Source organism: Phodopus roborovskii, unplaced genomic scaffold (genome assembly GCF_943737965.1).
Source record: "Phodopus roborovskii unplaced genomic scaffold, PHOROB, whole genome shotgun sequence".
NCBI lineage: Eukaryota > Metazoa > Chordata > Mammalia > Rodentia > Cricetidae > Phodopus > Phodopus roborovskii.
Genome location: NW_026126599.1, coordinates 8557017 through 8570692, shown reverse-complemented (window position 1 = coordinate 8570692; position 13676 = coordinate 8557017). Strand labels below are relative to the sequence as shown.

At 45.0% G+C, this 13676-nt stretch overlaps 1 protein-coding gene across 5 annotated transcripts in view; it reads left to right on the top strand.

Moving 5' to 3' along the window:
• Fry (FRY microtubule binding protein) overlaps nucleotides 1-13676 on the top strand; it is a 356445-nt gene that overhangs the window by 74309 nt on the left and 268460 nt on the right. For 3 of the 5 annotated variants that reach the window (XM_051205268.1, XM_051205269.1, XM_051205266.1), the window contains exon 1: nucleotides 3735-4023. The exons of 1 other annotated variant lie outside the window; for it this stretch is intronic. In XM_051205268.1, the coding sequence (XP_051061225.1) occupies nucleotides 3819-4023 (205 nt within the window). In that variant the 5' untranslated portion in view covers nucleotides 3735-3818. Of the gene's footprint in view, nucleotides 1-3734; nucleotides 4024-13676 lie in introns of those variants that run through there. One more of the 5 variants, XM_051205273.1, reaches the window with a different exon arrangement.

Sequence of the window (13676 nt, the reverse complement as noted above, 5' to 3'; positions counted from 1 at the left end):
CACACATATGTATATTCTCTGCTGATGAAATTACAAAATATTTTTTGTGTGTAGGCATGTGGTGTATGCACATGTGTCTGTGTATGTGGTATGTGTACCTATGTGTACACATCCATGTATGAATTCAGGGGCCAGAGGAGAGCATCATGTGTCCTGCCCTGTCACTCTCCACCTATTGCTTTGGGGCAGGGTCTCTTACTGAGCCTGTGGCTAGACTGGTACCTGGCAAGTGCTGTGATTCCTCCTCTCTCAACCCTTGTTTCAGATCCATTCCCCTCCCAATTGTTTCTTATTCTTAGATGTAAAGAGCTTGGACCAGACAGTAAGTACCTAATAAACAGGCATGCCTAAGAGGGAAAGCAAGTACAATATATTTTTATTGTTTCAGTACTGGGATTTGAACCCAGAGCCTCACACATGCTAAGCACATGTCCAGTGCTGTAGCTACAACCCTACCCCTGGAAAACAGACTTTGGAGAGCCCCTGAAGAATTTAGGCAGAAGAGAACTGAAGTGGGGATGGATAGATGGTAGAGAGAAAGCAGCCCCCAAAGAGCAGGAAATTCTAACATTAAGCATCTAGCATTTTTGTTAATTGTTATGAGCTATCTACCAAACATCTTCATTCCAGTTTTGGACTTGGTTTATTTTTAATTATGTATATGTGTAATCAGTCTTTCTCTGTACTGCCACCTCCCAAATAACGACATGGAGACTTCTTATGAATTAAAAAAGCTCGGTCTTTAGCTTAGGCTTGTCTCAACTAGGTCTTATAACTTAAATTAACCTGCTTTTATCAATCAATTTTTACCATGTGAATTTTACAATGGATAATTTATAATTTCTCAGGCTTCCTTCAGTCCAGAGCCTAACTCCTTCATTCTGTTAGCTGTCTGAGACAATAAATGAATAAAGTTCGACTTGGACACACTGGTAGAAAGTTTGTCTAGCAGGCATAAGGTGCTGAGTCCTGTCTCAAATGCTAGAAAACAAAAGCACAAAAACACAACAACAACCAAGAAAAAGGTGAAATTTCACTTTCACCTCTTGTCATAAAAAGAAAAGTCAAACTTAGCATCATAACTGAGAAACATTTGCATTTAAATAAACCAAGCTAAATTTTCTTTGGCTGAAGACCAGTCATAAGAACCAATTTAAATATTTCAAAAGGATCGTGTGTGTGTGTGTGTTCACAGATTCAATTGCAGTTTTGAATAAGTAAGAATATTTTTGTTTACAATGCCTTAAAAATTTAACAATGGCAAATTCAATATGTAGTCACTTTTCCCCTTAAGAAAATGTATTGATTGAGCGAGATTCCTGTCTGTTTGTATTCTTTTTAAGGGGAAGTGACTTGGGCAGGAAGGAAATTGTATATGGTATATTATGAATTAGCAGTTCTTCAAAATGTTAGAGAATTGGGATATCTAGGAGACATCAGGGATAGGATAGGACTTTGGTTAGTACTTTAATAATTTCCTTTCTAATTCTATTTATTTTTGAATTTCATTTATGTACTATATTTACATCATTTCTCCCTTTCTCCCTTCCCTCCAACCCCACTCCCCATGCCCCCACCCCACCAAAAACAGGGTTTCTTTTTCTTTTATTAGATACATTTGTTTTATCTTACATCTTACTTGCATGTCTGTGTGTGCTCCACATGTGGGCCTGGTGCCCTTGAAGGTCAGAAGAGGGTATCAGATCCTTTGTTGCCTCTGAGAGCCTCTTTGTTAGCTGAGCAAGCCTTGCCAATTCAGACCTGCAATTGCAACTGTAAGAATCTGCACTGAATCAAGAATTGTCCTAGGAAACTCTAGAGAGCCTTCCAATTCCCATTAGCATCAGGTCATCTAACTATGCCGTATGTGAGCAGTTATGTGATCTTGAAGAAGCCCAAATCTTGTCCCTGCAGCTCTATGTTAGCCCCTGTGTCTCAGGGTGCCCATCTATAAAACAGTTTATTGAGGGGAATCAGTGAGATGCCAGTACATGCCAAAGGCTTAGTGCAGGGCATGGCTAGCATTAAGCACTCAGCACACATTGGCTCTTAGAATGTGGTCCAGGCAAGTGCTCTCTCTGCCACAGAACCATAACCCAGTCTTTGAAGCTCAGGCTACATTTCAATTTGACGAAATAGTTCCCAGTCCTAGGTGGGGTGCCGCACAGGCAATTTTCAGACTCTGTTAACAAAATTTTAACCTTTCTTTCATTCTGTGTGTCTGACTCTCTCCATATCTCCTTTGCATCTCCTCTACACCTTGATTATCTCCTCTTACTTCCTCACAAATACTAGCTTGGTCAAAATGGCAACTCTAATCTGGACGAACTTGGGGAAAATACATTTCTCTTCAAAAAACCTGTCACAGACTTATTTCCAAAAAGGGCATAAGGAGATTGGAGGAGAACAAATAAAACTCTTGTCAGAGTGGTAGTGTGGCCTGGGTTAGGCAAAGAAATCCCATATCCAACCTACTTGGCGTTCAGGCAACCAGAGCAAGCAGGGATTTCTGAATCATCAGATCCTTTGTGATGCTTATGTCTACTGATCCCTGACACAGTTCAGAAAGAGAGAAGGAAGGAGAGAGAGAGAGAGACAGACAGACAGACAGACAGACAGACAGACAGACTGACTGACTCATGCAGCATGCAGCTAGAAAAGCTTGGTAGAGGTGTGTGTGTGTGTGTGTGTGTGTGTGTGTGTGTGTGACTGTGTGTGTGTGAACAAACAGCCATGGCCATGCATACACACAGATTGCTGATGGACACAGCCCTAGGGCCTGACTAAGGAGGATAAATAAAAGATTTAAAGTCTCTATACCAAGAAAAGAATGTAAGATATTACAACATAAATAGAGCAGAGGAGAAGGGAACATAGTACAGAAAAATGGAAAATCTGAAAGTGGAAGGAAGGAACTCTGTGACCACAGCAAGCAGGAAAGTGGATTTTCTCAGACTACCAACCCCTATGAGCATTTTAGTGGGAAGCCAGACAGCACCGGGCAAACAGCATTTATCTGTGGGCTGCCTGATGGAGGCTGCCGTCACTGCTGGGGTGGAGCCTGTGTTCTAGTCCTCTGGCTCTCCAGCCAGGCTTCCTGAACTTCTGGAGAAGCCATCTGCCAGGTGGAGCACAGGATGGAAGGGTGGGTCAGGGCAATCCAGGCTTCCCGGCACTGCAGGCTGACCGCACACACCCACAACCGGTTCCTTCCTGGTCACGGTGGCTGATCTCTCATCTCCCTCTTCCAGCCAACCTCAAGTTGGCTGCCGGCCAAATATGAATCAAGGAGGATGTGTTTGAGTGTGTAGTTTAAATCGCAAAGATAGAAGTGTAAAAATACTCCCCCTAAACTGGTTTTAAAAAAAAAAGATTAAACAACTAAGTGTTGTGGAAATCCTGGGTAATTATTATAGACTTGCAATTTGCATCGGCGTTTGTTGTGACTGGCTCATGTTTGCTTTTACAGCAGGACACCAATAAAACAGAAATCTCACACTTGATACCACTTTTACTGTCCGTACGCCTGTGTGTCACATCTGTTCTGATTCCCTAGTCTCCAGCACCAAATGATTTATTCTGGACACACCCCCACCCCTCCAACCCCACCCCTGTGCTATTGACTGTAGAGGGAGGGGCTATTTAGTAATTCTACACCTGTTCAAGTCTCCGCCCACCAACTTGTTAAGCTTCCCAAACAAGTGTAGGGCCAAGCATGAGAACTTCCAGGCTGGGGAGCTGGGGCAGGAGGTGGCTCTGGCTGCCGCTGGGTTTGGCTTCGGAGAGCTTTGGTCAGACCCTCCAATGAATCTACTACAATGGCAGTTGATGACAGTCATTTATATTCCAGAACAAGGAACAAGTTAAATTCATCGCAAAATGAGTATAAATCATTGAGACGGAGCAGCCTGCCGCCTGAACTTCCCATCGGAAATCACATTAAAGGAAAACTTCAAAGAAACATCAGAAACTTGGAACCTTTTCACCTGAGGCGCCCCAAAAAGAGACCATCCATATTCCCAGGTAGGAATTGTTTGAATGCATGTTTTCTTGTTAAAAATGAAGCAAACAAACAAACAACAATTATGTAACATATACAATCAAATTGAAACTAACTTAGGGCACTTTTGAAAACTGGAAATACCAAATAAATATGGCCTTAAGGAATCAGACCACCTTCCAATTATATTCTTCAAGACTTCCAACTGTCTTTGCATTTCAGAGCTCTGTGTCTTTTGCCTTTGATCTGATTGGCTGTGAGTCCTTCCAGGATCTGTTGTGGAGAGGTAGCTATGCTGTTTTAATTTGTTAGCATCCACGGGCTTGCAACCCTAAGAATTCTGTGTAGCATTTCCTGCCCAAGATCGGATTGTTGAGTGAAGATGATGTTGTGTGTGCACCAGAAACCACCAGCAATAAGAACTCTGCGCGTGCTTCAAATTCCAACCCTGCACCAGAGCCTGAGACCATTTGTAGTCACAGGCTCAATTCAGCAGTGGGGTCTGGGAAATGTAGTAGGTGACTGGAGAAGCATGAACCTCAGTCTTGACAAGGGATCCTGACATTGGCCTTTGGTGGTCTGCAGTGAGTTTGTAGAGAGAGGAAGACACCTGCTGCAGCGAAGCCTAACTGTTCACCCAGCTGAGCTAAGTGAGCTCTGCAGTCTGAATTATTTGCATGGCTTGATTTCAGTATCATTTGCATTGGAATTTCTAGGGAAAATTGGATGTAGCCTTTTTGTTGTCGTTCATTGTTTTATTTATTTTGTAGGGTTTTTTTTTTTTTTTAATGTAAAGTAGATGAGTGACAATGCTGAGGGCTGGCTCTGTTATGTTAGAAAATGGGAGAATAATTCAGTCCAGTATTATTTCATAAAAGGTATTCTAATTTCCCTAGTAGCTGACACTTCATACTGGCTTAGGCAACTAACTAGAAAATGATTTGGGGAGGTAGGGAAGCCAGATCACAAACCAAAGTTACATTTCTTTTATTTTTATTTTTGTCCATGAGTGTTTTGCCTTTGGGTATGTCTGCATCACTTTCATGCTTGGGGACTAGAGTTACAAGTAGTTGTGGGACACAGTGTAAGTGCCGAGAATCAAATCCAAATCTGTGCTCTTACAACTCCTCCCCCATATCACACACACACACACACACCACACACACACATACACATTCACACACCATACACACATACACATACACTATACACACACCACACACACACACACAAACCACACACACACCACCACCACCACCTCCACCACCACTAAAGAGAGACACTATTTTGTGGAGCTGTTACTTTCCTATTTCTTCCTGCTGTCTCTCTGGCATTGTGCTCTTTTGGTGGGGGATGAGAAGACCAAGGTTACAATGGGCCAGAGGGTGTGAGCCTTTGAATGTACTGGGTGAAGGGGAGGATGAGATGAAGGCTGCTAGGAGGGGTAGCATTTGGATGTCTAAGGTAAAGCCATCTTTGGACCCGGCGTCACTGTGACCTCCCAGTGGTGATTTGGTGGTTTGAGTAAGAATGCTTAGGGGGTGGCCCTGTTTGAAAGGATTGGAAGGTGTGGCCTTGTTAAAGGAAGCTTGAACCCAAAGCCAGACCCAGGGGCTCTTCCTTCTGCCTGTGGATCTGGATGTTGAACCTTCAAGCAAATTTCCAGCACCATGTCTGCCTGCCATGCTCCTTGCCATGATGACAATGAACTAAGCCTTTGAAACTGTAAGGCAGCCCCAGTTAAATAATTTCCTTTATAGGAGTTTCTGTGGTCAGGGTGTCTTTTCACAGCAATAGCACGCTAGAACGGGAACCAAGCGCTCACACTGGCCCTGTTTTCCTGATATCCATGGCGATCAGGAATCACTTTCTGATGGGCTGGGGATGGAAGGGGTTGGTTCTCAGACATTTCTTCTACAATCACCTGCTTTTTCTCCCTCCCTGCTGATGTTGGCTGGTAGTCAGACCTGGATTTACATATGTCAACGCCCTTCAGCTTTCTCTCACTATCTTCAGCCCAGCCTCTGCTCCACCACAGTCTTAGGGCACCTTGGGCCTGCAGCCATGATCCCTGCCTTGCCACACAGTCACCAGGCCCTGATGGGCGCAGCCTCTTATCCTGGACTTTGTGGAAATTTCCCTTTCTGACACTGAGTTGACAGAACTGACTTGGCAAAGTGGGAAAGGGTTACTGAGGCCTGAGGAGCTGGGCTGTGGGCTAGACAGTGCCCTCAGTTGACCCTGTATGCTACCAGCCTCCTCATAGGTTGCTAGAACCCACTATATTCTCATATCTGGCCCTGTGCTGTTTGTGGAGCATTTGTTTGTGTCTTTGTTTCTTTGTTTGTTTGGTTGGTTGGTTGGTTGGTTAGTGGTGTTTGCATTTCTAAGATTTGAACATAGTACCTCATGCATGTTCTGGGCAAGTACCCTACCCCAGACCTCTTTATAACTTTTTTAAAAGACTTTTATTTGTGTATGTATGTGTGCATGTGTGTGTGTGTGTATGGGTGTTTGCGAATGCATGTATGTGTGTGTGTGTGTGTGTGTGTGTGTATGTGTGTGCATGTATGTGAGTGTGTTTGGGTGTGTGTGTATTCATGTATGTGTGTATGTGTGTGCATGTATGTGTGTATGTATATACATGTAGACAGATGCCAGTGGAGGCTGGAGAGGGTGTCAGCTCCTCTAGAACTAGGGTTACAGGGGCTGTAGACCCTGATATAGGTGCCAGAAACTGAACTTGGGTCCTCTGGAAGACCTTAACTGCTCATCCATCCCTCCAGACCCCTCTTTTTGCTTTGTATTTTGAGACAAGGTCCACTAAACTAAGTTGATCAGTCTGGCCTTGATATCACTGTAGGCCAGGCTGCCTTGGATCTGTAATCCTCCTATCAGCTTCCAGAGCAGCTGGGGTGACAGGTCTGTGCAGCTGGACCCAGCTTGTTGGCCTATTTCTGCCCATAGTTCCTTCTATGGGCACAGCATCAGGAGATGGACTCTGTCCACCGCTGTCACCTTGATACTGGACAAATTAGAGTCACCTGCCCTAAGCCTGGACACACTGGCTGTTCGATGTCTACATTCCTCTCAGTTCAACTCTGGCTGTCAGCTAGGGAGCCTGCATGGGACGGACCTAGGTTGTCTGCATTTGTGTGATAGGTATGTAACTTGGTCTGTTTGTGGGGCTCCCAGTAGTGGGATCAGGACCTGTCCTTGTTGCTTAAGCTGGCTTGTGCTGGATTGCCTCCCTTGCCCAGCCTTGATGCCATGCTTTGTTGACTCCTATGGGAGGCCTACCCCTTTCTGCGTGGAGACAGAGGAGAAATGGATTGGGGGGAGGAGAGTTACTTGTTGGGTTGGGGAGGGAACAGGAGGAGAAGGGAGAGTAGAAGCAGGTCAGTATGTAAAATAAATGAAAAATGCACACAATTCAACACACAATACACTCAAGTGTGCACATACACACGTTATAAGCAAGTAGCTTTTGCCATTTCTTATGTAAAACTGATTTATCCCATCTCTTGCTGTGTGAGGGTTTTTTTTTGTTTGTTTGTTTTTGTTTTTTTTTTTTTGTTTTGTTTTGTTTTTTAGGAAATTATGGTAGGTATGAGAACTACAGCAGGAAGATGCTTTCTGACTGCTCTTAAGGTGAGCAGCCTCTGCCCAGGGAACTGCGGAGATGGGCAAGCAAACAGGCTACACTCAGAGCCTCTACCCAGGAGACTGTGGAGCTGGGCTAGCCCAAAGGTTTTGTTGTTGCTGTGGTTGTTGTTATTTTTTCTTTGTTTTGCTTTGTTCTCACTGTGAAGACCAGACTGGCCTCAAACTCACAGAGATCCACCTTCCTTTGCCTCCCTAGGAGAAAGGTGTGCACCACCACACCCTGCTCCAGGTTGAACACCCTCAATCCAAACATCAGATCCAGACTGTTCCTGACTATGAAACATTTTGGGTGTTAATGTGACACCTCATGTGGGAATGCTCTACCTGGCTTCCTGTAATGTCATGACCTAAATCAAAACCTAGGCTAAAATATTATGTAACTTAGCCTCCAGACTTTGTATAGAAGCTGGGTCCATAACTGAACCTAATCTGAGTTGGGTCCTGTCGTGTGTCTCCTCAAACCTTCTGCCATCTGAAACTGTTCTGGTCCCACTTCTGATGCTGGGTATTCACCTGAGCTATGTTCTCTGCTCTATTTTTTGTCATCTCAGCGTCCCACAGAGAGGAACAGTGGGTGGAAGGTCAGTGACATCTCTGGAGACAATGGAGAGTTTGGCCAGGCCCTTCATAAACACTGTTACAAAAGTGTTTCCTGGGGTTGTACTCAGTCACTTCAGACTCGGTGGCCATGATGGCATGGTGACAGCAGCTGTGGCTCCCTCCTCTGCACTGTCCCCACAACACCCACTCCAGTGCTTCTCCTGTGGAGGTGCTTACATGCTGCTGAAGTTGGCAGACCAGGGGGAAAGCTGGTGTGATGTGTGTCACGTGCCATGCCACCACCTCTCCAGCAGCCACACCCTGCCTATCTGGTCCAATGTCTTCTTTAGGAAGCCACTTAATTAAAAGCAAAATTTACTTATTGTCAAACGTAATAAGGGAATAAAGTTTTGACTTTGTTTTATATTTATATTAAATCAAATTTAATGATGCTCCACCACCTGTTTGAAGAACAAAATGCTAATAACTATGGTATTTTTTTTTAATTTATCGCCTATTTGCATATAAACAAGGAGAAATATTTTTATACATATACAGACTGACTGGGAGCAAGTGCAGGCAGAAAACTTCCGATTCCTGGCTCACTTTGAAGGTGCTTTCCTTGTGGAGCATGCATGTGTGTTTATGTCTACTACATAAGGTAGCCCTCTGGAAATATGTATGTCTCGAACTGTATTTATGGTTCTGAATTAACTGCTTTAACTGGGTCTGACCCAAACACTGCTCGTTCCATTTGTTGCTTTGCAGATAACATGTATGTGGGGGGAGCACTTGTACATGTCTGTGCGCCACAAGCCTGCAGTGCCCTTGGAGGCCAACAGAGGGCATCAGAGATGGTTGCAAGCCACTATGTGGGTTCTGGAAACTCAACAAGGGTCCTTTGGAAGGGCAGCCAGTGCTCTTGACCACCGAGCCATCTTTCCAGATCCTGAAGCATTATTTTAAGATTCCAAGTATCAAGAGTATACACTCAAAGGTAAATGGGGGAATACAAGACAGCCTCTGTTCAACAAAACCTGAACATCTTTTAGACAACATTTTATCACCTCTAAGAGGGCCTGTCTCTTTTTTTTTTTGCAAGACCATTGTTCCACACCTAAAAACCAAGTTCTACAAGTCTTGATAGACAATTTAAATGTTTTCTTATATGTATGAGTGTTTTGTCTGCATGTATGTTGTGTACATGTAGTACCTAAGCAGGCCAGAAGAGGGCATCAGCTCTCCTGGGATTGGAATCACAGATGGTTGTGACTCACATGTGAGTGCCAGAACTGAACTCAGAGCCTAGGCAAAAGCAGCCAGTATTCTGAACTACCAAGCCTTCTCTCCAGCTTCCAGTTCTGTTCTTACTTTTCAAATGATCGAATTTGTCACAGGCAGCCAGGGAATATTAAAAAAAAAAAAAAAAAAAAAAAAGACAATAGAAATAAGATAATGTGGCTGTCCCACCCAGGAGGGAGGCAGTAGATGAAGGAGAGAATAGATGAAGTGTCTATTATGAAAGGTTTGTTGACATAGCAGGGCAAGAGCATCTACAGATATGGACCTGTATCTGTGCTTGCCTGGAGCAAATGGGAAGCTTCCTAGATGTCACTTTACTTAGTTAGAAAGGGAGGGAGCAGTGAGTGGAATTGATGCTTTTCATGAGTATGTCTCTTTAAAAGGTTCTTCTGACCATTCCTGAATAGTTTAACAAGAGATCCAATGAAGTAAGAGGGAGAAGAGGGTATGGGTGGGTTATCAGCTCTGCAAAACAGCAAATGGGTCACAAATACCTAAATCTGTGGGGGTCTCATAGGAAAGTGGGAGAGATGGGGGATGCTGAGACATCTAAACAGTGTATGTGTGTGTGGGGGGGGGGGTGCTGAGACATCTAAACAGTAAGGGGGAGGGGCCTTTGTGTGGGTTTTTTGCCCCCTGTGTGATCTGAACCACACTGCTATCACAGTGACCACATCTCCCTGCGCTATCACTGGGCAAGAGAGTCAAGCATTCTTAACATAGGTAACTTAATTCCCCACACAGGAACAATGCAGGCTGCCTTTGCTGTCTTTGAAAGTAGAGTGTGTGGAGGGAGATGGAAAGTGTTCCGAAGTCCACTGCTCTATCGGGAGCCCAAGTTGGGTTACATATTTATGAGCTTAGCTTCTTTTAATGTGGACGTTTAGGATTTAAAACACCATGAAATGCATTAATGTGTGAAAGGGCTACACACGATCCACATTAGTCAGTCAGCCGGAACCCTGCCCCTTCCCTGAACCACAGTGTTTGTGAACCCTTAATCTCCTTACACTGTAATTACAATCTCAATGGACCACATTGCTGCATGCTACTCATTACTGAACAGGCTGGTTCCTAAGATCTGTTTCAATGTTGTGTAATAGACTGTGGAGTATCTTGGGACTTTTAAATAAAATTATAGAATGTGAAATGCCATGAATTTTATCCAGAATAGCAATGTCAGTGTTTCTCCTGTTAGTGTTTAAGCAATGTGATTAAGTAGTAGTCTTGGATGGGGGGGGGGGGGTAGGGAGAGGAGAGAGACTTACTCCTTTATTAGAAGCCACTCCTAACCCATTCACAAAATATTAGCATTAATCTGTTCTCAGGGTCTCTGCTCCTGCCCACTTGTCTGTGTATTTTGCTTTATCCTTGAGGCAGAATCTGCTATGTGGTCTCAGACTCAGTCCTACAGGCTGGCATGACAGAGGCTTCCACCAGAGTTAGCTAAATCCCTGCCTTTTATTACCACGCCCCCCAAATTAAACCAGCACAGGTTTGGAAGAAACATGCAAACCATAGAAATACTCCACTAAATTATTATATTTTGAATGATTATACTCTAAATTATATATTATTACAAAGATTATATAATACATAACATGTAATATAATAAAATAAATATATTCTGAATTAAATTATATTCTAAATTATTATTACTTGATTTTTGGGAAAATGGCATTTTTTTTTTATGCCCTTTGGAATCTTCAACCTGGGATCTTGCCAAGTCTGAACACCAATAGCTGTTTTAGTCATTTGTTATGGTCATTTTTCAAAGTCTAAAAGACTTGTGGTACCTCCCCAATAGACATTATTTTTTATTTAAATTTATATTTTGGGAGTTTCATACATGGGTGCTGTGTGTGAATACATCATTTCTATCCCTCCCTCTCTCCTTCAACTCCTCCCATGCCTGTCCATCCCTCTCACATGTATGACCTTTTTCTGTAACTATTATTACACACATACACAACCTACTGAGACCATTTAGTGTTGCTCATATGTACTTATGTTTAGGGCTGGGTACAGAGAGGGACTGGGTACCCTCTCTGGAGTCTGGACCCTGGTGAAAGTGGATTTCCCCCACCTTCATTTAGAAGTGGGCCCTGTGAAAGTTCTGCAACCTACACTGCTATGTTGACTGGTATTATCATTATGCGCCTTGTTTAAGTGACCATATTATTGATATTTCATGAGCTTCCCTGTCTCATCTAAAAACACTCTGTCCCAAAAAGTGCCCTGGTCATCTGGCTTACAATCCTTCTATCGCCTTCCCCCATGGTGTTCCCTGGGCCTTGTGTCTTCCTACTTATTAATTTTACAAGTGTGACTTTGAGTCTTGAAGATTATCTTCTATGGTTTTAATTGTAGAAAGGCATTGACGAGTTTTGAATTTTGGGTTTAAAAACATGTACAAGAAAGTAACTCCCTTGGTAGGAAACACAACACAGAATCAAAGATCCAATAAATTGTGAAAATATCCTCAGAGAAGGTCAGATTGAAGGCATTCTTTGTCAGATAGCTTGCATCGGGCTCTGCCAGAGTCCATCTGTGACATATTTCTCACAGAGACCCAGTGGGGACACCTGGAATATCTGTGGGCAGAAAGGGAAAGATTGAAAGGCACCCACACTTTTCTTGTAGGTCCAGGCATCACCCTACCATGACTAACATCGTATGTCCTTCACTGCTGCCCAGATACTGGAGGCTGAGTGCACTGGAGAGAGTGTGCCCTGGAGGGAGAGTGCACTGGAGGGAGAGTGCACTGGGGGGGGGAGAGTGCACTGGAGGATGAGTGCACTGGAGGGAGAGTGCACTGGAGGGAGAGTGCACTGGGGGGGGGGGGAGTGCACTGGAGGATGAGTGCACTGGAGGGAGAGTGCACTGGAGGGAGAGTGCACTGGAGGGAGAGTGCACTGGGGGGGAGAGTGCACTGGAGGATGAGTGCACTGGGGGGGGAGAGTGCACTGGAGGATGAGTGCACTGGAGGGAGAGTGCACTGGAGAGAGAGTGCACTGGAGGGAGAGTGCACTGGAGGGAGAGTGCACTGGAGGGAGAGTGCACTGGAGGGAGAGTGCACTGGCAGGGGGGGGGAGAGTGCACTGGAGGCTGAGTGCCCTGGAGAGAGAGTTCACTGGGGGGAGAGTGCCCAGGAGGGAGAGTGCACTGGAGGGAGAGTGCACTGGAGGCTGAGTGCACTGGAGAGAGTGTGCCCTGGAGAGAGAGTTCACTGGGGGGAGAGTGCACTGGGGGAGGGAGAGTGCACTGGGGGGGAAGAGTGCACTGGAGGGAGAGTGCACTGGAGAGAGAGTTCACTGGGGGGAGAGTGCACTGGAGAGAGAGTTCACTGGGGGGAGAGTTCACTGGGGGGAGAGTGCACTGGAGACTGAGTGCACTGGAGAGAGAGTGCACTGGAGGCTGAGTGCACTGGGGGGAGAGTGCACTGGAGGCTGAGTGCACTGGGGAGAGAGTGCACTGGAGGGAGAGTGCACTGGAGGCTGAGTGCACTGGGGGGAGAGTGCACTGGAGGCTGAGTGCACTGGGGGGAGAGTGCACTGGAGGGAGAGTGCACTGGAGAGAGAGTGCACTGGAGGCTGAGTGCACTGGGGGGAGAGTGCACTGGAGGGAGAGTGCACTGGAGAGAGAGTGCACTGGAGGGAGAGTGCACTGGAAGCTGAGTACACTGGAGAGAGAGTGCACTGGAGGCTGAGTGCACTGGAGGGAGAGTGCACTGGAGGCTGAGTGCACTGGGGGGGGGGGGGAGAGTGCACTGGAGGGAGAGTGCACTGGAAGCTGAGTGCACTGGAGGGAGAGTGCACTGGAGGGAGAGTGCACTGGAGGAAGACACATGGGTTGCAGCATCCATTTCTTAGGTGATCTCATTTGTCAGTCTGTTCTTCAGACAGAAAATATGTATTTCGTTGAAGAAAACAACATCATGTGGGAGAGAAAGGGTTTGATTTTCCTCAGAGATAGGAAGAACTCTCTGGACTCCCATATAAATATGTCTCTGGAGGTGAAAAGACAAGCCTTAGTTCATTGTTCTTGTTGACTAAAATCCTGACTCTTTCTCTCTGAGGAAACTCAGGCATATCTCACAAAATAACCTGGTAAAGATTAAGAAAGAAAATTTAATACAGGGCACAAAAAAAAAAAAAATACAACTTTG